The sequence below is a fragment of the Phoenix dactylifera genome, chromosome 6 (assembly GCF_051530095.1).
Source record: "Phoenix dactylifera cultivar Ajwa chromosome 6, Ajwa_hap1_PhDact_Kaust_v1.1, whole genome shotgun sequence".
Taxonomy (NCBI): Eukaryota; Viridiplantae; Streptophyta; class Magnoliopsida; order Arecales; family Arecaceae; genus Phoenix; species Phoenix dactylifera.
Window position 1 is genome coordinate 21,987,333 of NC_143195.1, and position 23,566 is coordinate 22,010,898.

General features: G+C 35.1%; 2 protein-coding genes across 6 annotated transcripts in view; one reads left to right on the forward strand and one right to left on the reverse strand.

Moving 5' to 3' along the window:
- Positions 1 to 14,493: 14,493 nt before the first annotated feature.
- Positions 14,494 to 17,871, forward strand: LOC120107954 (salutaridine reductase-like). Its single transcript, XM_039121483.3, has 5 exons — positions 14,494 to 14,722; positions 14,831 to 15,074; positions 16,441 to 16,515; positions 16,783 to 16,974; positions 17,215 to 17,871. Exons 1-5 carry the CDS (start codon positions 14,694 to 14,696, stop codon positions 17,587 to 17,589), a joined length of 915 nt encoding a protein of 304 aa, XP_038977411.2. The 5' UTR covers positions 14,494 to 14,693; the 3' UTR covers positions 17,590 to 17,871.
- LOC120110757 (tetraspanin-10-like) overlaps positions 15,072 to 23,566 on the reverse strand; it is a 29,751-nt gene continuing 21,256 nt past the window's right edge. For 3 of the 5 annotated variants that reach the window (XM_088723369.2, XM_088723367.2, XM_088723366.2), the window contains 3 exons: positions 20,601 to 20,726; positions 20,422 to 20,497; positions 19,922 to 20,150 (listed from right to left, as the gene is read on the reverse strand). In XM_088723369.2, coding sequence (XP_088579495.1) covers positions 20,073 to 20,150; positions 20,422 to 20,497; positions 20,601 to 20,726 — 280 coding nt within the window. In that variant the 3' untranslated portion in view covers positions 19,922 to 20,072. Of the gene's footprint in view, positions 15,854 to 19,921; positions 20,151 to 20,421; positions 20,498 to 20,600; positions 20,727 to 23,566 lie in introns of those variants that run through there. The other 2 variants (XM_088723368.2, XM_088723370.2) reach the window with 2 other exon arrangements.

Genomic DNA, 23,566 nt, shown 5'->3' on the forward strand with positions numbered 1-23,566 from the left:
GTTCAAAGAAGTGATAAGCAGCAACCCGAGCCCTTTCAACCACCAGCTACCTCAAGATCCCGACCTCCAAGCACCGATATATGATGACACTGGCTCGCTACGTCAAGATCCTAGCCCCAGACCCCCGATCTCATCCATTTCTGACGCCGACTCTGGATTTAAGAGTAACTAGAGGTCTGGGTACCTTCCCAATAACTAGAGGATAACTTAGAGAGCTGACTTTGGACTACACGATTGAAAGGCTAATAGGATAAGCTCTTTTTAGTTCTCTCTATTTCTCATTATTGATTTGTTCAGCCAATTTCCTTTCCACACTCTTGAAGCCTCGCACCTCATTTGCCTATATTTTTTTTATTTTTTTCCTTAAATAGCTTCTGTTCTTCTTCCACTTCTGATTTTTTTTCTTTTCTTTTTCTTTAAACAACGTTTAAGAGTTAACTTTAGGCTAAGTAAATATGTTTTTCGCTCTCATTATCAGATGTGGGGTTATTTTCTTTCGTTTGTTTGTTTGTTTGTTTTCTTCTAAGTAATGGAGCAGCCATAACCTGAACATCTTCATTGTCCCAAAATGGCAAAATAGACCACCCCCTCAAATTGAACACCATACTCTCTTTTCCTCTTTTTGCCTTTTCTTTAAGTTTTTCCTATCATTTTCATTTTAACTTTTTTATTTGTCATTGATGTGCGTCTGTAGGCTTAACACAAAGGTTAATTAACTCCTTGATTTAAGAGTTAATCAAAGAGTTTATAGGCTCTTTTAACCTATTTATTAAACAAATTAAGCAGGTCAGGTCAAGATACCTATTTAATAAATAGATGAGGTTCGTTCCTCAATTAATGACCTATCAAATAAATAGGTTAGGTTCAAGTTTAGGGTTTTCTAGCCTGACCCTTATCTGACTTGATCTGTTAGGACTCGACCCAACACAATTGCTACCCCTATGCTTTCAAATCCAAGTCTAGGTGGAATAAATGTCCTCATCTATACCCCTTCGCAGTCACTTTCCCAGTTCATAGGTCTTGTATATCACAACTAAGAAAAAAAAAAATAAGTAAACAATTTTAATCAACCAATGGGCCAACAATAATTAAATTTGATATTAGATCAAGGACATAAAAGGTATTAGGAAGAGAAAATGTTTTCAATGATAAGTAACAGAACTTCTGCAATAACAACTTCACCCAAGACCTTTCATGCATACTTAGAGTTTAGATTCCTAATGCAGAAAGCCAACTCGCTGATTCAAGTTTCCAATAAAGCAATCAGATAATTAAAAAAATAACATCGATCAAAAATTGTTTTCACAACATGCACAAGAAAAGTCTATCAATTTTTTGCACCAAAAAAAAAAAAGAGAGAAAATGTTTTCTTTGATTATTCATTAAGTAAACTGTTCCAACATCTTTAATGGGTAATTTTCTCCATTAGCAGTCACGAATATGACCCAATGAGCATGATTTAAGTTTAGAAAAGTTATGTTTTTCTCCTGACATATGATTAAAGTCAGTAGAATCAAGAAACCAAGGAGATGGTTCAGTTCCTTTACTTGATAAATCAGCAGCAGAGAAAGCAGAAGAAGTAGCACCTGGTAAAGTTGATTGCAATGAAGTTTGTATAATCCATTGGATTGCCTCCTAAGAGAGGTGAGTATCAGATGAGTTAGGCATTTTCTAATCTTCAATCAAATTTGAAGTAAGGAATACTGATCAACCTCACCTGTTCTTTTATAGATGTCAACATTTCAAAATTACATGTCCAAGCTTCTTACAATAATTGCACAAATTTTGTTTCTTACAGTGAGACTGCATTTGCCCAACTTCATTGCGATATCTGTAATGTATTCTAATATGATCTCCATTCATTTAGTTTGATTGAGACCAACTACAAGTGGCAAGAAATATAGTATCTACAGTAGTAGTCTTTGTATCTCATAGTTTGGATGCACAGCCGAGTTTTATCCCGAAGAAGCTTAGACAAACAAAATCAAGGCCTTTAACTCCTCGATTTATTTTGTTAGCCATAATATTTTCAAATTCAGGCCTAACTTTTATGAGAATATGCAATACCCTATTTCGATCTCTTTCCTTCTGTGTTAATACTAACAGATATCATGTTTTGCTTAGTCCATAATCCTAAGAGTTTTGAAAAAAAGGTTTGAATATCCTTATCGTCTTGGTTGAAGTTTGCAATATCAAATTCTTTTTGAAATTACCTAGCTTAATTCATTTGAGAATGAATTTTCATCAGATGTTTCCAAATTTCATGAGCCATTGTAAATGGTATCAAGTTTAAGAAAATATATTTCTGAACTACTAAATTCAAAATCCAAGCGATGACACTAGCATTTTTTTGTTTTCCATTAAGCTTTTTCTTTGTCATCACTAGATTCTTAAATATACCCATCAAGGATTCTAGAAAGATCCTTGCCTTCAATAAAAACTCAAAAATAGAATTCCCAAAGAGAGTAATTTTTTACATCAAACTTAATAGATATAGTCTTTGATTCCATCTCACCAAAAATAAGTAGAAAAATTTTGCGAAATAAAGTATAAAACACACATGGGAGTTGAATGAAATGTGAGGATAATATTGTTATTTTGATGATTAACAAGCAATTATCTAGAGCATGCTATAAGTTAAATTGATACTTCATTTATAAGTTCATTACTCTCAGTATATTTGTTTAATTGAAAATGGATAAATGGCCTTGTTCATTTGGATGAATCTAACCTTGAGAATGCAGCAAAGTGTGGTTTGAGTCGACCCATAGGTTGATTGGGTCGACCCCGGCACATCAAGAAGTCATCTGGCACACTCCTGCAAAAATGGCACAAATGAACAGTGAGTTGGGTCGACCCAAGGTAAGCATGAGTCGACCCAACCTTGAAGAACCTCAAAAACACAACTGAAGAATGCTCTCTGGATTTACTGAGAGGGTCGACCCAAACAGTGGTTGAGTCGACCCAAGCTTGAGTCGACCCAAACCCTGAGAGGGTCGACCCAAAGGCAAGACAGAAAGACAGACAGAAATTGGTTCTCTGGAATTACTGAGAGGGTCGACCCAAGAAGAAGTTGAGTCGACCCAAGTGGACTTTGAGTCGACCCAAAGAATGGTTGGGTCGACCCATGGGAAGGAAGGCTGAAATTGAAGTTTCTGTGGTTTCTGAGAGGGTCGACCCAAGGAATGTTTGAGTCGACCCAAGGCAAAATTGGGTCGACCCAAGGACAGGTTGAGCCGACCCAAACACGGGCTGAACATAACGGCTAGTTGTGCAGAAATGCTTTTTGGACTCCCAACGGCTATAAACGGCTAGTTTCTTCAATCCAACGGTCAGAAAGGACTATTTGGAGGTTGGAGAAGTATTTAAGAGGGAGTATTCATCAGAGGAAGCAAGCTTTTGGGAAAATACATCAAGTGCATTCAAGAGAGAACCCTAGCAAGGCAAGCTTCATCCAAGTGCTTCATTCAAGAGTCAAAAGAAAGGGGTTGAGCAGATTCAAAGAGTCATCAAGAGCTCCATCCTCCCTTGAAGAGTGAAGCATCCTTGACAAAGAAGAGCAAAGCGACTTCAAAGCGATAAATACTTTCTAACTCTTCTTTGTAGTTCATATTGTTTTATATGCTCATTTAGGAGTTTGAATCTTTTCTTTTTATTTGTTAAACACTTTATAAAGGTTCGTTGGTGAGCCCGCAAAACCAACAAAGGTTTTTGGTGAACCCGGAAAACCAAGTGTATAGGTTCGTTGGTGAGCCCGCAAAACCAACAAAGGTTTTTGGTGAACCCGGAAAACCAAGTGTATAGGTTCGTTGGTGAGCCCGTAAAACCAACAAAGGTTTTTGGATTGTGAGCCCGGAAAACAATCCAACTGTAATCCGCGGGATTATAGTGAATTCCCAAGGGGACGCTTGGGGAGTGGACGTAGGTGCTAAGGAGAGCACCGAACCACTATATATTGTTGTGTTTGTGTTGTGCTTGTGCTTACGTTTATTCTTGCATCATCTTCTATCTTTGCACTAGTTTAAATCATTCAAATAGTTTAAGGAAGCATCCACCGCACTTAATTAAGAAAACGTTTAAAGCACCAAAATTTGGAAGAAACCAATTCACCCCCCCCCCCTCTTGGCTTGTCACCTTGGGCAACAAGTGGTATCAGAGCAAGGTGCTCTAATAGTACTCATTGATCTCACAATCAAGAGTTAAAGATCATGACAACCCAAGTGGGATATTCTATGAGTGAGGGACAATTAATTGATAGACCTCCACTATTTGATGGTATAAACTACACATATTGGAAAGCACGCATGCGCATTTTCATTCAAGCACATGACTACGATTTATGGAGTATCATAGTCAATGGGCTACACACAAACACTAATCATGATAAAGAAAGGGCTCAGCAAAATGCAAAAGCCATGAATATTCTATATTGTGCATTGGATGATAGTGAACTTAATAGCATATCTTTTTGCATAACTGCTAAGGAAATATGGAATATGCTTGAAGTTAAATATGAATGCACTAATGTTTCTAGTGAATTTGAAACTAGTTCCGAAGAAGAAGAGCATCAAACTGAAACTGAAAATCTATGCTTTGGAGCACATGAAGATGAGGTATGTACTCGAACACAAAGTGATTTCTCATTCAAAAATCAAGTACATACTGAAGCTCAATCTGATTTTACATTTGATGAACTTCATGATGCTTTTTCTGATTTATACTTAGAATATAAGAAGCTTAGTTTAAAGAATAAAAAGCTAAATCAGAAAAATCTATCTCTTGCTGAAAGCTATAATATAACTCAGAAAAATAATAAATTACTTTCAGAAGACAATGAAAGGCTAACTAAAGAAGTTAACAAATTTAAGCCTATAGTCGAAAAATTTACTATCAGCTCTGAAAAACTGAACTTAATGATAAATAATCAAAGAGCTGAATTTGAAAAGGCTGGATTAGGATATCAATCTTGGTACACACAAAAATCCCTTAATGATATATGTGTTAAATCCTCCACTATCTATCCTAAAACGGATTCTAATTTATCTAATGAACCTAATGAACAAAAACAGAAAATTAAAAATCCATCATCCACTTATATTAAATCAATGTTTGTTAAATTTAATAAGAGTATGCAGAAATACATTCCTTATAATCCTAAATTCTGCAAGCCTATGGACAAAATAGCCATTAAGAAAATATGGGTTCCAAAAGGAACAATAATAGCTAACCTATAAGGACCCAAAAGAGCTTGGGTTCCTAAGTTGAAAATCTGAATATTTTCTGTAGGTGTGTCTAGCACTCAAGGCTCCAACAAAAGATGCTAATTTAGAAATTGGGTGCTCTAGACATATATTAAAGAATGAAACTTAAAATATACTTTAGAAAAATAATTGAAATGAAAAGAATAATAAAATTAGTAATCCTTGCATCTCATCATTCTCTTTGCCTTAGTATCTAATTAAAACATAAATTGGAGGTATTAATCAATTTTGTGATATAGGTAATATTTTTAAAAATATAATCAAATCACTTCATTTTATAGTATGCCTTACTTACTGCTGGATAAGTTGCTAAATGATTAATCAATTTATTAAGAATAACTCTATGAATTCTCTATCTACTTGATTGAGAGTTTTTATCAATGGTATTATCTTATTGATCATAGACATGAGAATGTATACTTGGTATGCCTTTAAATATATGCACTATGAATACCAAGATTAAAGAAACCACTTTTGGCATATAAAATCAACTCATACTAGTATGAACTTAATCTCAAAAGACCTTGTCATTGGTTCACTTAGATTAATTTTTGCAAGGTCAAAGTTTGCTATGTATGTCATCTAGAAAAATAAACTAGAATCATTTCTAAATTTGAAAATATTGTTTCCACCTTTTAGCCGTTGGAAATTCTCCATAAGAACTTATTTGGATCTCTAGGATTGTGAACCTAGGAGATAAGCTCTCTAATTTTGTAATTATGGATGATTTCTCAAAGCTAATGTTGGTTTTATTCTTGGCACTTAAATTGAAATATTTTCTGCTTTGGCACAAACTTATAAAAGGTTTCAAATGAAAAAGGTTTGCAAACTATGAAAATAAAATTGTATCATGGCATAGTTTTGAAAACCAATTTCTTATTAAGTTGTGCACAGAAAATAATATTGAATACAATTGTTTCTACACCAAGAACACCATAAATAAAATAGGGTTGATAGAATCCTTGAAGAAATGAAAAAGACAATGTTGTATGATAGTCATCTACTTAAATGATTTCTGTTAAAGGCTATCATCATTGCTTGTCATACATATGGTTTCTATTAGAAAACTCCTTTTGATCTTCTGAAAAATAGAAAATGATATATTGTATATCTTTTATATTTTTCAGTCATACATGTCATGCTTGATATGTTCTTATGAAAATAATGTCAAATCTGATAAAACAAATATTTCTTTGGATATCACTCTTCAAGCAATGTATATTGAAAATTCAATGAAAAGATACTAGTTGTAGAAATATCAATTCATACTATTCTTATTAAAACTAGATCCTTTATTGAGAATATAGTTTATCATTTTGATTCTATGTAACAATCTGAATTTTGATAGAAACAACTGTTTAAGATAATTTGATTAAAACTTAGCTAGCACGTCTTATTGATAATTATCTTATGCAAATAGAATCTAAGTTAAATTGATTCTGAAAACAAAAAAAAAATTTGATTTAACTTTAATGAATCTTTCTATTGCCTCACATGCTTGTCCTTGAACAATTTTACTTAATGAAGTTATCTCTTTAGTTCAAGTGACTTGTGCTTGCTTATACTTAGGCAATCTCTTGAGTAAAGTGACTCAAATTCAATTATTGTCATGTCTCATGTTGAGTCATCTAGTTAAGAAATATGTTGTATGAATGTTTTTGTATCCTAGAGAACCTAATGAATTGCCTTCAAGAAAAGAAAAAGATTTTGCTAATGATACAGAATTTATCAGCAAGAAATTTCAACTTGAAGGACACATCGATGAAAGATACAATAAACATTCCCTTGCAAACAAAAAAAAGAGAGAGATTTTCTTCAGCCAAGGGTGTAAAGAATCTAAAAGGTATTTGGCTTGAAGAATGCTAAATGCACCGGTAATCTAAACTCTTCTCTTGCGAGTTAGTTGAGCAAAATCAATAGTGTGAAATTATATGATTGCATGATTAAACCTTTAATTGTTGATCATCTTGATATCATGCTTCATTCTCATGCTAGTAATAATTGTTTCATGGTGTGATTAAACTACCTTTTTCTATATAATGCATAACCATGAAATACACAAGCTTATGCCTCAAACCTCTAATTCAAAATAACTTGTGATAAGCTATGAATCATTGGGCATAATGAAAATGCTGTTTGCATGGTATATATTTATATGCAGCATATTAGATTAATTTTTTATTCTGCTCTTTCATGTAATTACTTGAAATAATAAAAAGAAAGAGAGATAAAGAAAAGAAAATGAACAATTATTCAAGGGAATACTCCAATCTTTAGGAAAAGCAAAACAAGCATAATATATTTGGCACATTTGTGAGACTAATATGAACATTCCTTTTGGAAGAGATAAAATCTGTAATTAATTACATAAAAAGTTTGAAGTGAACATTTTAACCCTTTTATATTGCTCATCATAGGGATGGTGCTAATGGGGAGGCTAGTGGTAGTACCCGGCACTATTTGACCCAACTATTCGGTGTAGGGCATATTAGGGACGGCACAAGAGGGAGGCTAGTGGTAGTACCTCGTGCCCCTTCCAACTCCACCGGATAGGGAGCAAATAGAGTATAGAGCATAGAAAAGTAAAATCAAAAGAAATGAAGATTAGAATATTCACTGAGTGGTTAAAGGAAGAAATTCAAAAATGAGGAAATGAATGACAAGATAAATGAAAGTATATAAAAAGCTTGTGAAAAGCCAAATGAAGTTTCGATCACTTGAAAACACACCTTAAGGATAAAAGCTTAAATTTAATTTAAAAATGCTTCTATCGTTGCATTTTTGTAACTTTCATTATATACTTCAATGATTGCATCATTTTGGGGAATAACTCAATATGATTTCTAGATGAAATCTACGGTTTAAGAAAAATAGAATTACTTTGGATACCTTGGTTGGTTGCTCCGATACGCATATGAAACATATCATTTTTTATCTTATAAGTGTACTGAAATTGGTCTAAATGATGTGTTTTTCAATGATCTTGATTGCAAATAAATGGTTCTAAACATATGATATTATTTTGATATTAAAAAGATTTATGGTGCTTCATATATACATTGCTGAAAAACTATGACTAAGAAATTAATTTTTTTTTTCCTCTCCTACATTATTAAAGACTTCTATCAAAATATATATGTATATATATATTATTAAAAGAGTGAATGATCTTAAGTTTAGAAATATTTCAGCTCACTCAAATGATTCTTAAAAGAAAGAAAATGTAAATGCTTTTGAAAGAATTTGAGCTTCAAATGAATTATTTTCTGATTAATATTTCAGTACATTTTCTCAAAGATTAAGAGGAAGCATAACTTGTTCTTAAAAGATTAAAAAGAGTGATTGCTATAAATTTTGAATAATTCTAGATCACTCTACATTCTTGATATCATAAAGTTTCAGTTTTATTCACGTTTATCATTAAAATCTGAAATTCAACAAAAGATAAGAATAATTAAAGAAGAATGCATCTTTTAAGGGGGAGCTTTAGATATTCAGTATCTTATCCTAAAGTTACTTTAATTTGATGCATACCTTGAATTTTATGGATTGATTTTGATGAACCTCCTTATATTGCAAGACTTGCTTTAATTATATAATAAGTTTATACCTTGAGATGAGTTCTATAAAGGTTGTCTTATCTCAAACCTTGAGTCTTATGAAAATAAAATATATTTTCGAGATTGACAATTTTATTGAACAAATTCTAAAACTCTCAAATGGAATGATTAATTAAGGGGAAGAAAGAAAATTTCAGAGGGAGAGATCATATAGAACTTAATCGTATAAATTCGCATCTAAAAATGAGACAAAGAATACTAAATGTAAAGTGGTATTAAACTTTGTGCTTCATTGAATATCTTTTGAAAGTTGGATTTCCATCTGTATTCATCGGTAAATCATTTATTTCTGAAAATTTAATTGAAAAGGATTCCATCTGTCTTAGTTTTGAAAATTTATCTTGGAATCTACTTATGAGTTCTTATTGGCTTGCACTTTGGTGTTTCAATCCTGAGCCAATTCATTTTAATTGATTTTGATGCTATGATCTTTAAAGGAGTAAAAGAAAGTTTTTAAGAGAGCTCTAAAAGAACTTTCAAAGCCTTGAATTTTATATCCTACATTGCATAAATTCATATTTTGGTATCTATGCTCCAATACTTTTATATCATGAAAGAACTTTGAAGTCATTAAGAATTAAGGATTCAACATAATTTTATGTTTTTCGAGTATATAAGTTTTGATCTTTATTTGCTCTTATACTATACTCTAAAAATTAATTAGATTGCTCTCATCTTGTTATATACTTAATATATATATATATATATAAAGATGTTGAGTTTTCATTCGTGCCTTCTTTGAATATTATTCTTGATACTCCTTGAAATAACTTGAAAAAGATTCCATCTACACTTGATTTGAAAAATATCTTTGGAATCTACATTTAGAGATCACTTCTGGCTTACATCCTTAATATCTCATTCCTAAAGCCAAACACATAGAAATAAGATATCATTTTATTAGGGATCGTGTGCAAAATGGAAACATATGTATTGAGCATATATGTACTGAAAAACAATTAGCCGACATATTCACAAAACCCTTGAGTGAAGATAGATTCTGCACGCTAAGGAGAGAATTAGGTATATGTGATCCTTTTTATTGAAGAAATATAAAAGGGAGCCAGTAGTCTCATGTACATTCCTCCAATTTCTAAAAATCCATGAAACATGAGTCAAACTTGTTATCTATAGATTCCTTACTCATGTATCATTGTCCCAGAAAGAATTTATAAGGATTGGAAGCAAGGAAAATTTTTAGAAGCAAAAAGGAAGAGAAAAGAAAAATACTGCACTTGGGTCAACCCAACCTGGAATAGGGTCGACCCAACGTTGAGTCGACCCAAGAAGTTTCTTGAGTCGACCCAACGTCGGGATCCCACTGTTAAAAGGGGGACCCGTGAGCTATCTAGGGCACTGTTTGCCCTTGTCCTCTTCTGAAAACCCTATTCCCCACGCTCAAATCTTCTCCAATCATCTCCAAACAGTAGATTACTTCAAGATCTTGGAGAAATGGGACCCAAGAGAGTCGTAGCCAAGCGATCCGGGAGAGTCTCATGATCTTGTTTAGAGCCTAGGATATGTATCTAGTTCTCATATGTATTTTGTGTTTATCATGCATCTTTAAACTTTGATTAAGGAACATTGTATCTGCTTTTGTTTTTGGTCTGAATGTATGAAAATGATTCCTATTTTGATCAATGAAGTTTGAAGTTTATCATTTATTGTATTTTTTCCCATGTATCTTTTTGATGATAACAAAAAGGGGGAGAAGTAAAGAAAGAGTACTTTAGGAGAAGCAAAGATCATCTTGGCGGAGAAGTAAAGAAAGAGTATCTTAGGAGAAGTAAAGGGAGAAGTAAAGATATCTTTAGAGTAAATAGAGTAACAAAAAGGGGGAGAAGTAAAGAAAGAGTAATAAGAGGAGAAGTAAAGAAAGAAAGAGAAATAATTTGTAAAACAAATTGAAAATCATATAGGAAAGCATATACATCCAAGGGGGAGCAATTTGCAACAATGAAAATGATCAACTCAAAAATTTATATCAAATTTCAGAATTTGGCACACATAAATTCAGAATTTGGCACGCACCTCTCGCACCCCGATACATAGCCTGAAACTCATATTATCTCAAATTTTTGAAGTTTCATCGCTAATGAATTATAAATGAAAGGGGGAGCAATTGAAAGAGTCAAATTGGCAACATTTAAATGATATAGGGGGAGATTTCACAAGTATATATGAAAAGCTGAAATTCAGCAGTTTAATCCCTTTTATAAACTGATTTTAAAGACAAGTATCAATAGGCTTATACTCTTTATTTTGTAATCATCAAAAAGGGGAAGATTGAGGATAATAGTGTTATTTTGATGATTAACAAGCAATTATCTAGAGCATGCTATAAGTTAAATTGATACTTCATTTATAAGTTCATTACTCTCAGTATATTTGTTTAATTGAAAATGGATAAATGGCCTTGTTCATTTGGATGAATCTAACCTTGAGAATGCAGCAAAGTGTGGTTTGAGTCGACCCATAGGTTGATTGGGTCGACCCCGGCACATCAAGAAGTCATCTGGCACACTCCTGCAAAAATGGCACAAATGAACAGTGAGTTGGGTCGACCCAAGGTAAGCATGAGTCGACCCAACCTTGAAGAACCTCAAAAACACAACTGAAGAATGCTCTCTGGATTTACTGAGAGGGTCGACCCAAACAGTGGTTGAGTCGACTCAAGCTTGAGTCGACCCAAACCCTGAGAGGGTCGACCCAAAGGCAAGACAGAAAGACAGACAGAAATTGGTTCTCTGGAATTACTGAGAGGGTCGACCCAAGAAGAAGTTGAGTCGACCCAAGTGGACTTTGAGTCGACCCAAAGAATGGTTGGGTCGACCCATGGGAAGGAAGGCTGAAATTGAAGTTTCTGTGGTTTCTGAGAGGGTCGACCCAAGGAATGTTTGAGTCGACCCAAGGCAAAGTTGGGTCGACCCAAGGACAGGTTGAGCCGACCCAAACACGGGCTGAACATAACGGCTAGTTGTGCAGAAATGCTTTTTGGACTCCCAACGGCTATAAACGGCTAGTTTCTTCAATCCAACGGTCAGAAAGGACTATTTGGAGGTTGGAGAAGTATTTAAGAGGGAATATTCATCAGAGGAAGCAAGCTTTTGGGAAAATACATCAAGTGCATTCAAGAGAGAACCCTAGCAAGGCAAGCTTCATCCAAGTGCTTCATTCAAGAGTCAAAAGAAAGGGGTTGAGCAGATTCAAAGAGTCATCAAGAGCTCCATCCTCCCTTGAAGAGTGAAGCATCCTTGACAAAGAAGAGCAAAGCGACTTCAAAGCGATAAATACTTTCTAACTCTTCTTTGTAGTTCATATTGTTTTATATGCTCATTTAGGAGTTTGAATCTTTTCTTTTTATTTGTTAAACACTTTGTAAAGGTTCGTTGGTGAGCCCGCAAAACCAACAAAGGTTTTTGGTGAACCCGGAAAACCAAGTGTATAGGTTCGTTGGTGAGCCCGCAAAACCAACAAAGGTTTTTGGTGAACCCGGAAAACCAAGTGTATAGGTTCGTTGGTGAGCCCGTAAAACCAACAAAGGTTTTTGGATTGTGAGCCCGGAAAACAATCCAACTGTAATCCGCGGGATTATAGTGAATTTCCAAGGGGACGCTTGGGGAGTGGACGTAGGTGCTAAGGAGAGCACCGAACCACTATATATTGTTGTGTTTGTGTTGTGCTTGTGCTTACGTTTATTCTTGCATCATCTTCTATCTTTGCACTAGTTTAAATCATTCAAATAGTTTAAGGAAGCATCCACCGCACTTAATTAAGAAAACGTTTAAAGAACCAAAATTTAGAAGAAACCAATTCACCCCCCCCCCCCCTCTTGGCTTGTCACCTTGGGCAACAAAATGGAAACAGAGTTAGATGATGATTGAAACCGAACACAAACCATACTGGCAGCTGGATGAGACAAGTATGATGCAATGCCCAAAGGAATGGAATTTGGATCTAAGATAGTTGTAACTTTCACACGAATGGTTTTGATACCATGATAATACTTTCACACGAATGGCTCTGATACCATGATAATTTAACAAAATTTTGATAATAAGAAGAGGATGAGGAGAGAAATAATAAAGGGGGATTTTTAAAGAAAGAATCTTACTAAGTTGATGCTCATTCACAAGGGTAAAGACCCCTATATATATGGATCTTGTTACATTGTACATGCAATACGCAATACATAGTATATGCAATTCGTAATACATGGTATATACAATTTGTTATATATTGTGTATGTATTCTGCTATACATGATATATACAATCCACTATACATCATATATGCAATCGGCTATACATGGTATAGACAAGCAACTATACATGGAATGTATTCCCAACTATATGGAGTACATAGTATCAGCTATGATCTTAGCCATGATCACCAAATCAAAAAATATCCTTCCATTCACAACTATGTTCTCCTTCTGATGTTTTGTCACAATTGTGTCTCGGGTGTTTATTCTTTCATAATTGTCTCATGTGTTATGCTTTTCTTAAACCCCCAACCCGGGGTGTTCTTTAAACTGGATTAAGCCTCATTGTCAATCTCAAAATCATAGATACAAATGGTCTAATTATTTGTGATCTTTGAGTTCAACCTACTACTGTGATGCAAGCTTTCAGGCCTTTACTCCACCTTTGTCTGACTATGACGTCTATTTCTATTATCAAGCAGACCAGTATGGTTTGAACTCTGCTCTTCCTTCTCAATTTAATTGCACCAACCAGTGTGACAGTAATTATTAATTTGCATGGACTTTGCTCTTTCTTCCTCAGGTTTTGATAACAGTCATTTATCATCTCACGCGCGTCACATATAGCACAAGCTAATCTAGCATAAATTTAAACTAGTAGCTAGTCAACCGATTTTTCTGTATGGGTTAAATGTGCCTTTTGGCTTGCTGGTAGTATCTGTAGGTGGTTATTTCACAGACTAATGTAATCCTGCCTTGACTTGGGTTGCGGTGGTTCACAAGTTTTATGGGCTTATCCTATTCTGCAGCTCATCAAAACCAGAGAAATCAAAGAAAGTTTATAAGAAAAGACTATGCTAGTTTTAATGCAAGGGAAGATATCAAGAAGTCAAGGATGCACACAAGGGCCGAAGGCGAGCAAAACGGGAATTTCAGAGACAAGAACAGCTAGAGATGCTACATGACAATAAGCACCATCCTGAAGTTATAACACAAAATTTGCTTTGAAAACAGAGGACACTCTTCTCAAAATTAAAAAACACAGAAAAGGACATGTGAACCACTGAAGCTGCCACGCAAACTGCATTATTGTACTCAGTAACCCTTCTTTTTTTGTTTTTTAAAGGTTAGGAGAAGTGCAATTTTCAGGGATTTACAGTAATTTATATTTCTAAGTAATAAATTTTACTTTTGCTTAAAACTAAAATCAATGGATAAACAAACAACCGGCACATAGTATAATTTTATATAATTCCAACTGTTATCTAAGTACCTTTGAATGTAAGTAACTTATCCAAGATTTTGCCATTACAACTTAGTAAAAAGACAATTCCTATACCTTGATGTGCACTCTGCTAACATAGCTCATGGATTATGAGTGGGAAAGAAATATAAATAACTCTGACAGAATCTTAAACAACATTTGCTTATGTCTAGAGTTGGTGGCAGTTACTATTTCCCTGTCACCCTCGCAATACCAGGCATGTGGCCTTCGGCACTAAAAAGAATACAAATGATATGATAATTGGAGAAACTCCCACAAGGTTGCCAAAAACGAAAGGAATCACACTACCCATTGTTTCCAGCTCTCATCTATTCATCTTTAGTCATGGACGGAGCCTCAAGCACAGAAAAAAGGTCATCTTCTCACCTCCTACCATTCATTATCTCCCAAGACGAAATGATGAGAAGAAAGAACTAGATGTATAAGTTTTGATAAAATAAAATCCCTGTGTCTTCTTTCAGGATTGCAGTAGTTACAGGAGGGAACAAAGGGATTGGATTTGAGATATGCCGGCAGCTGGCTCTTAATGGGGTCAAGGTTATACTAACGGCTAGAGATGAGAAGAAGGGCATGACAGCAGTGGAGAAGCTCAGAGGGAGTGGGCTTTTCGATGTGATCTTTCATCAATTGGATGTGACTGACCCTTCCAGCATCTCTTCCTTTGCGGATTTCATTAGAGCCCAGTTCGGCAAGCTTGACATCCTGGTAAGAAATCAAGTTTGTCTTCCAAACATCTGAAATTTTCTTTTTTTTTCTTATTCCTTTGCATCAGAACAAAATTAGAGATGATTTATGATCAACAATGACATAATTGCAGGTACAGGCAGGTATCACCAATGCCTGCAATGAAAACCACTACGCCATTTATTTACAAAATTGAGTCATCATGTATTCACGAAATTTTGTGATTTGTTTATAAATTATTTGTAAAAAGAAACATCTATGAACTGCACATTACTTTGTTACACGTTTTTGGTGGTTTTGGTGATTTTGCTATGGTTTATTGTTTTTTCCTCTTTCAGATCTGTTGCGAAATGAATATACATCTAACTGTTAGATTTTACAATGACCTCTAATGTTCTTAATTATTTTGTTGTTTCTTTCTCATTTCAGTTATATAAATTATCTCTAAACTCAAATTTTGTATAAATTTTGTATACTCTGAATTGTCAGATCTCACCAAATTTCTCCCAAACACCAAATTTGTGACCGGTACCAAGTCAACTTCTGCAGACCTCCAATATATATATATAGACACACACACTTATCGAATTGTATAAATTATTATTATGTAGATAACATGCTTGTTGCAAAAAATAATATGTAATATTGGTTTCTGCATCATGTTATGCTAAACTATAGAAATTCAAAACTTACCAGGCTAGTCAGGTCTCTGTCGAATTGGATTAGATTGGCCATATAAACAACTGAATCATTACTCTGAACATCACTCTGATTTTTGAGTCTTATGTTTATATGGGAACCTGGAAGATTATAAGAAACAATTACAAATTCAGAATCAAACAAGTTAAAAAATGAAAAGTAATATTTTAAGCAGAATACTAAGAATTGCCCCAATCAAATTTTTTGATGTTAACAATCTGATATCGACACTAAGCTTCCAATCCATGGCTTAGTCTTGCTTTCTACATGGTAGGAAGTAAATGATTATTTTGGTGAAACATCCATATTATTCGTGGTATAAACTCTCCTACCAGTAGCACTAACACGGTTTCAAATCCGGTTGTCACTAGGACTTGGGGTGTTAAGACTTCTATCCAAATTATGTTGCCCATTACGTATGTACCTTTTTTACCAATAGATACATAGATACGCATACGTACATAAAACATACATATCCACATAGATACACAAAAAATTTCATAAATAAATATGATTATTTAATTTTAAATACTTAAGTTACTAAATTTCTTAAAAAAAACATAATTGCATGATCGATAACATTACATCATTTCTTTCTTCAGAGAAGATTGTTGAAATTGATTGTATCATTGCTTGTTTTTCTAGGGAAGTTCAAAGTAGATTTTATGTATACCTTGATACTTTGCAGGTAAATAATGCAGGAATTTTAGGGTTAATAATAGATTCAAAGTTTTCAAGTGCCTCAGTTCCTACATATGATGAGGTAAGTCAATTGCTTTACTCTTAATTAATCTTCTAAAATACAATTTTTCAATGCCAATCTTAGAGGATTAACGTTAAGTAATTTCTTGCTCATATTTAATTTCAAATTTAGTTTTCTTAACTAAATTTTTAATTGATATGTTGCACCGGAGTACCTCTAACTTCTGAAATAAATAGTCAACATGAACTTATATATCCTATTTCTATTTTTAGTAATATTATTTTACTAACTACAATATGGGTTAAATGTTTTGTTCTTTTGCAATAGAAAATTGAATATACAGATGATGTACCTGAATCGTTCAAAGAGTTTCTGCAAGAAACTTATGAGATGGCAGAAGAATGCTTGAAAACAAATTTTTATGGCACCAAAGATGTTACAAAAGCATTAATCCCCTTTCTCCAATCATCTTACTCTGGAAGAGTGGTAAATGTTTCATCCACCCTTGGGCAGCTTAAGGTAATGATCTAGTCTTATTATACTATACCTACTTGTTAGAAATCTTTACTGTGTCATAAATTTCAATATTTGAAATGTTTCCATATACTTAGAGTAAAATGGTTGTTTAATAAAAAGTTATCTCACTACTTATTGTTTTCATGGACGATGTTATGAGTTTAGATGAAACTATTACTTTGCTCATTACCTGTGAATTGTTTCAATAAACTTATTTTTTTTTTTTTTATGCTACTATTGCAGCACTTCTCAGATGAAAAGCTCAAGCAAGTACTCTGTGACATTGATAATCTGTCTGAAGAGAAATTGATTGACCTGTCAAAGTCATTTCTGAAAGATTACAAAGAGGGTTTGCTGGATGCCAATAAGTGGCCAACTATTTTATCTGCATACAAAGTGTCTAAAGTACTAATCAACTCCTACACAAGGATTCTTGCAAAGAAATACCCAACATTATGCATAAATTGTGCACATCCCGGGGTTGTGAAAACTGATGCAAATCACCATGTTGGGACCATGACTCCTGAAGAAGGTGCTAGAGGACCAGTGAGGATAGCCTTAATGCCTGATAATAGCTCTGGTTTTTTCTTTGATCAAGCTGAATTGTCAACCTTTTGATAAGGTTTATATTTAGTAGATAAATCATGGCCATTTGTCAAAATATAAGTGATAAATTTGATGTACCGATATCACATTTGCATAATATGCTCTCTCTCTCTCTCTCTCTCTCTCTCGCGCGCGCGCGCGCGCGCGCGTCCTTGAGCTTGCATTAGTTGTGCCTTTAATCATGAATTTGTTATAGGGTATCAGCAAACCTTGTGCTTTTTTTCCAAATTCATCATGTATTGGGTTATGTTTGTGAAATAACATATGAAACTACTTTATTTAGTGTGATTCAAATTCCTATTGCTTTCTTTGCATTAAAAGTTTTGGAAGGATAATATTCTCACCTTTGGTTTATAAGAAAAAGAGAGGGAAACCCACCAGTATATTAAGGTAACCAAATTAGCAGATTACAAGGAAGGGGATGGGGAACAAGGTCCCCCACCCCTGAAACAGAATTGCTTATTTGAGGCTTAGGTTTGCTGAACTTCATATGGAGGAAAAGATCTAGCTTCCAACTTGCCCTACTATGCTAGATCTAGCTTTGAACTTGCCCTACTGTTCCAGGTGTTCTAGAAAAGATTCTCATTCTAGATGGTTGGTAGATTTAAGTGGTGGAAGGATGTTGTTGTTCTGTGGGCTTGTTTTATTCAGGTTGGGCCTAGATGTTCGGTCTAGAGATGGACCTCTGCTATCTCTTTTCTCCTTTTTCTTTTTCTTATTTTGCTTCTTTTCATTGTCTTGTATTCTTCTTTTGTTTATTTCATTTATCAATGATATGGGAGGTGCCCTGCAACCCTTTTGTCATGCCCCATGCCACTGACACGCGCGAGCATGTGACTGATGGCCGCATACCCTTTTGTTAGTGCAAGTGAATTAGAATACTTGAAACTTCTTAAAATGATAAACAAGTCCAACATTATTATTATTATTATTATTATTATTATTATTATTATTTGCTAAAGTGGGTATTTCATACATCACGAGTATGGATACACCCAATAGAGTCAGCAAACAACAAATCACAAAATGCCTCGCATTGCATTGTAAGTCACTCACGTTGCATGTCTCCCGATTCTCTCCTAAGAACCCGTCATAAGTTTTCGATTCAAATTTGGTTGCTGCAACAATACTAGGATGACGACCCTAATGCTCTGAGATATGGTTACTGGCGTGAAACTCTATTATTAGCATTGCTTCACCTATCACAATAGGGTAAGTTAGTTTACAAGCCAAACAATATTATGAGCCTTCATAAAACAGACACCAATAATAATCTGAGGGCATGTTTGATTGAAGGAGGTTGGATTTTGGAATAGAAATGGAAAGAAATAACTTCCATTTCAACCATTTGGTTAGAAAAAATTTCATTCCCATTTCAATTCCAGAAAGGATGAAAATACTCTAATCTTCTAAATCCCAATCCAACTCTCTTCTAGTATTCAAATTTAATTCCAATTCCAATTTCGATCCTGGCTACAAACCAAACATGTCATGTCAGAAGATATGATCATTCAGATTTCCATTCTAATCTATTTGATTCAGGTCGCAAAACAAAAACACCCTAAAAATACTGAAACACTTCAAACCCAAAGATGGAATAGGTACGAATTATTTGGGCCCAACCTCAGCCTATCCGGAAATACTAATTAGTCCTTCTTGAAAATATTCTGATTTATGGGTGCTTTTAATTTTGGGAAAGAAAGTAAATACCTACACCCAAAACAATTTCGAAGAGCACATCCCCTGACCATTATTCCAATAAAAAATCCGTGAAGCAGGGTGCAACATGAGCTGCATCAATTGCAGTGTTCTACAGTGCAATGCCAATTAGGCTTCATTTTAGAGTTTTTAAGTTGATAATCATGATTTTATTGTTTCCCCCTTAATTCTGAATAATAAATTTTGATATTTAAGAAATTTTAACATGTGACTGGTTATTAAAAATAAAAGTTCTACATCTATAATCTCTACACAGCTTTTGAATATTTTACACGCTGATTCTTATTGACGTATTTACTCAAGGATGGTATAATATATCCAATCTACCAAAAAAACTAAAAGTATAACAATAGAAAATATGTAAGGTGATAAGAGAAGCAAAATGTGTATTTGAAAAATTCTACACCAAGTAAAATTTTCTAAATTCATGATTCTGCAGCTCTTATAAAATTTCATTACATAACCAAACACCATATCTTACATAACCATAATTCGGAATTTTAAAGAATAGATAATACAAGGGGCATGCTGGTTTTCTAGTACGTCCAAATGAAACCGGAGAATGGTGTCATTTTGATGACACAAAATTCATATTCAAACCCATTACATAATTGATAAAGATGCATGGAGGAAAGAATTTAATTGATTTTGGCTAACACTACAACTAAGGGTCATATAATTCAATTTCTTCCACTTAATAAGCACATTAGTTACACATTGTCAGCTTCTCAAGAAACCATCCCTACATCTTCCAACGAATAGCTACAAAACAGAGATTATCTGCCTGTGACTTTGGAAGAATGACACCTCTCAGCATTCCTCCTCGCACAACAACCAACAAAGTATACAGCCGACTGATCTCCGAAGATGGTTTGTACCAAAAAAACGAAAAGGCAAAAAAAAGAAACAAAAATGAAGATAGAAAAACATGTTAGTGAAATATATCATTCACTGAATGTGGAAGCATTAGAGAAAAAGATTGGTTCTACAACATGAAATATAAATCCTGGGGTCCAGACTGCTGCTAAAGAAAGAAAATGTTGGTGCTTCAGCTAAGGACCAGATATTTTAACATTATTCAGCATCATGCTATGGGGTGCCAGAGATGAGGATTCAGAAACATACCAAAATGACAAAGAGGATCACATTAAAAATTGCAACCACTTTCCACTCAATTTTCATGTACTGTGCAACTCCAGCCCTGAAAGTAAAGCATGAGAAATTTTATTCTTCTGAATAAAAAATAATAATAATGACCACTGAGCTTTAAGATTAAATGCTTAGAAGGTAGTGCAGGATCTTGCTTGCAAGAATCACAATCATAGCATTTAACACCGTGTGCATTTTTGTAAAGCATGCAGTCTTTGTTATCGCTCACAGGATGATAGCTCAAGTCATAGTACGAAACATTTACTGCTGGGTATCCACACCTGAACGAAAGAAAGAAAAATATAATAAAAAGAAATGCTGTTACTGTGATAAACAGAGCTAGAATAAACAGTTTACCATGAAGAAGGAATTCATACAATAGATTTTAATTCTTAATCACAACTGGGATGTTAGACAACTTTGTATACGCACAGGAGACAGAACACTTGCTTGCTCCCACAAGCATAGAAATGCATTTGCCTAAGGAACGAAGACCTGAGATATTTGACAAGCATCCACCCTTCCTATATTTTTGGTCAGTTCTACAAATCCTTTGCTGACAGTTCCTACTAAAGGCGAAATGTTACATGTCCAACTTTCAAGGAAAAACAGGCCAAGGTTTCAGCAACATGTTTGAGACAAGGGATTGTCCACGTTGTGGTCAGGGATTTTAGGATCCAGGGTAGTTAGCACATGACAAGATAAAGGAGTCTTAGTAGGAGTTAGTTTTAGCTTTTTGTTATTAGGTATTGTTTTGCTTGTTTTTAGCCACTTTCTGCTGAAGTCATGTATAAAGTAGGAACAGTTGCATGCAATACACGTGATGTGTTGATGAAACCCAAAAGACAACTGTTAGCTTGTCTTACTTGGAGGTCGTGGTTTCCTTCGAGTAAACCCATCCTGATCTTTCTACTCTTCTTTCTCTTCCTTATCTATCCAAAATGAGGAAAGCTAAGAAGAAAGCTCTCCACCAAAACAGCCCACTACGCGGTCACAGACCTATTACACGAGCTGTTACTTTAGCTCGCAATATTTTGGTATCAGAGCCCGGCATGGAGGAGCAAAGGTTGGGTCACTTGGAAAATTAAATGGATCTTTAGCTACTTGACAAGAAAGAGTATTGAAGGAAATGCAAGAAATGTTCGCTGCCATGAATGCTCGTTTCGACCAACTCACCAACAACACGGTATGTGACCAAAGGGAGAGTTCATATAAACAGCCCTGGCATGGTAGCAGATGGGTTAATGGCAATGTGGGGGCAGCAGTGCAGAATTCAATTAATTCCTACCTTCAAGCTGGACTTTCCTCGTTTTCATAGCAATGATGACCCTACTAGCTAGATTTGCGGAGCTGACCAATTTTGTGTTCCATCAAACTCCAGAGGAAGAAAAGGTGCCATTAGTGTTGTAGTGCCCAGCCCTTTGGCTTGTGGGCCAGCCCAAAGAGGCCAAACCCAAGACTCCTCATGTGCGATGCATGTGAGGGAGGCAAGGAGGAAGAGTCCAACTGGGAGTCTTCTTCCTCCCCGATTGCGATCATGCTAGAAAATCTGGAGTTTTAAGACGATCCAAAGACCGAATCTCGCCTACTTAAAACCACTCATCCTCCTCCTCCTTTGAGATCGATCAAAGAATAAGCAAGAAATCACCGAGATTTCAAGTTATTCCCGAGTTTCTCCAAGATTCATCGCCGGAAAGAGCCGCCGGACCGCCTCGCCGAACCGAGGTGAGTGTCATCTGCCTTTCTCTCCTTTTCCAAGGTTTATAGCCATTTTTTGCCCTGATATGAGCCAAGTAATTGCCGGAATTCAATTTGAAACAAGGGTGCTTTGGCATCCTTTCTTCTTCTTCCGAGTTCCATCACAGCTGGCCCTCAAGTTTGGCCAAATTTTTCGGCTATCTAGGACCCTTGAGAACGTATGGCCATTGATCTGTAGAATTGGCCATGATCTAGGCCGAGATTGATCATCCCTTGCTCTTCGCTTTCTTCCTCTCTTCTTTCCTTCTTCGACCGGCCACCGTCGCCGATGGTGCTGTAGCTAAAGGCCCCCCACAGTCGTCGTTGCCGCGACTGGGCCGCCATGGCAGCCGCCACCCTGACTCGAGGAAGGGAGGACAGGCTCTCCCCAGTTTTGGGAACAAAGAAGAGAGCCTCTCTCTCTTCTCTCTCTCTCTCTCTCCTCTCTTTCTCTCTTGGTTCTCTTCATTTCTCTCTTTTCACATGGCTTGATGGACCCAGCAAGAGGGTCCCAGATGTTCCATTTGTGGACTTAGATTAACCAAACTAGAGGATCCTGGTCTAGTGTTGTTGCAACCACCTGTTGCACTAGCTTTAGCCCGACCATCACCAAGTACCGTTGGACTCTATCATCATGAATCCCTATTGAGTTACCTGTACCATGGTCTGATTCTTGTTTCATGATTGAATGGTTGGATTGGCCAGAGCAAACCGACACGGATCGTACCTAGTCAACCCTATCCTTCCTTCACCCCGACCTTTGTTAGCTACCATTAAACCCATAATTGATAACCCCAGATTTGTTATCCTATTCTTGATTGGATATGTGATTCTTGATCAGATAAATTGAGTTATGTTGTGCTGACCAATTCGAACAATTAGGCGCTGTCATCTAGCTAGCCTCGTATATCTTCCTATACGAATTTATTTTCATAGTTGCCCTACTTTTGTATGGGGCTGCAGTCATCCGGACAGGAAGAGGCCCAATGAGATCTTGTACTCTAGTTTCTAAATCGAGATAAAGTACTAACCTTTTATTTATATTTAATTTTTAAGTAAAAGAAAATAGAGAATATGGATAATTCAAATATTAGAACTCTAAAATTAGGTAATTGCTGAATAATTGATTCATTAATATGGCAAGTGATTGATACGAAAAAAGTTGGTGTTATATTGATATTAAATAAACTGGACATGTTAGGTGTGGATTGGTATATTGCAGCTACGTTAGATTGCGATAGAAGTAAAATGCTCTATACTTGGTCACCAAATATATATATATATATATATATATATATATATATATATATATTTGTTCATACTGTTGGATTTGCATCGTGAGATTTGCATCGATTGATTTAGTTTGGCATGTGAAGATATGTTT

Excerpts from the sequence above, each read along its gene's own strand:
- LOC120107954 (XM_039121483.3), top strand. The coding sequence starts at position 14,694 with ATGGACGGAGCCTCAAGCACAGAAAAAAG. Across the intron at positions 15,075-16,440 it reads TCGGCAAGCTTGACATCCTG|GTAAATAATGCAGGAATTTT; the intron begins GTAAGAAATCAA and ends GATACTTTGCAG. Across the intron at positions 16,975-17,214 it reads CCACCCTTGGGCAGCTTAAG|CACTTCTCAGATGAAAAGCT; the intron begins GTAATGATCTAG and ends CTACTATTGCAG.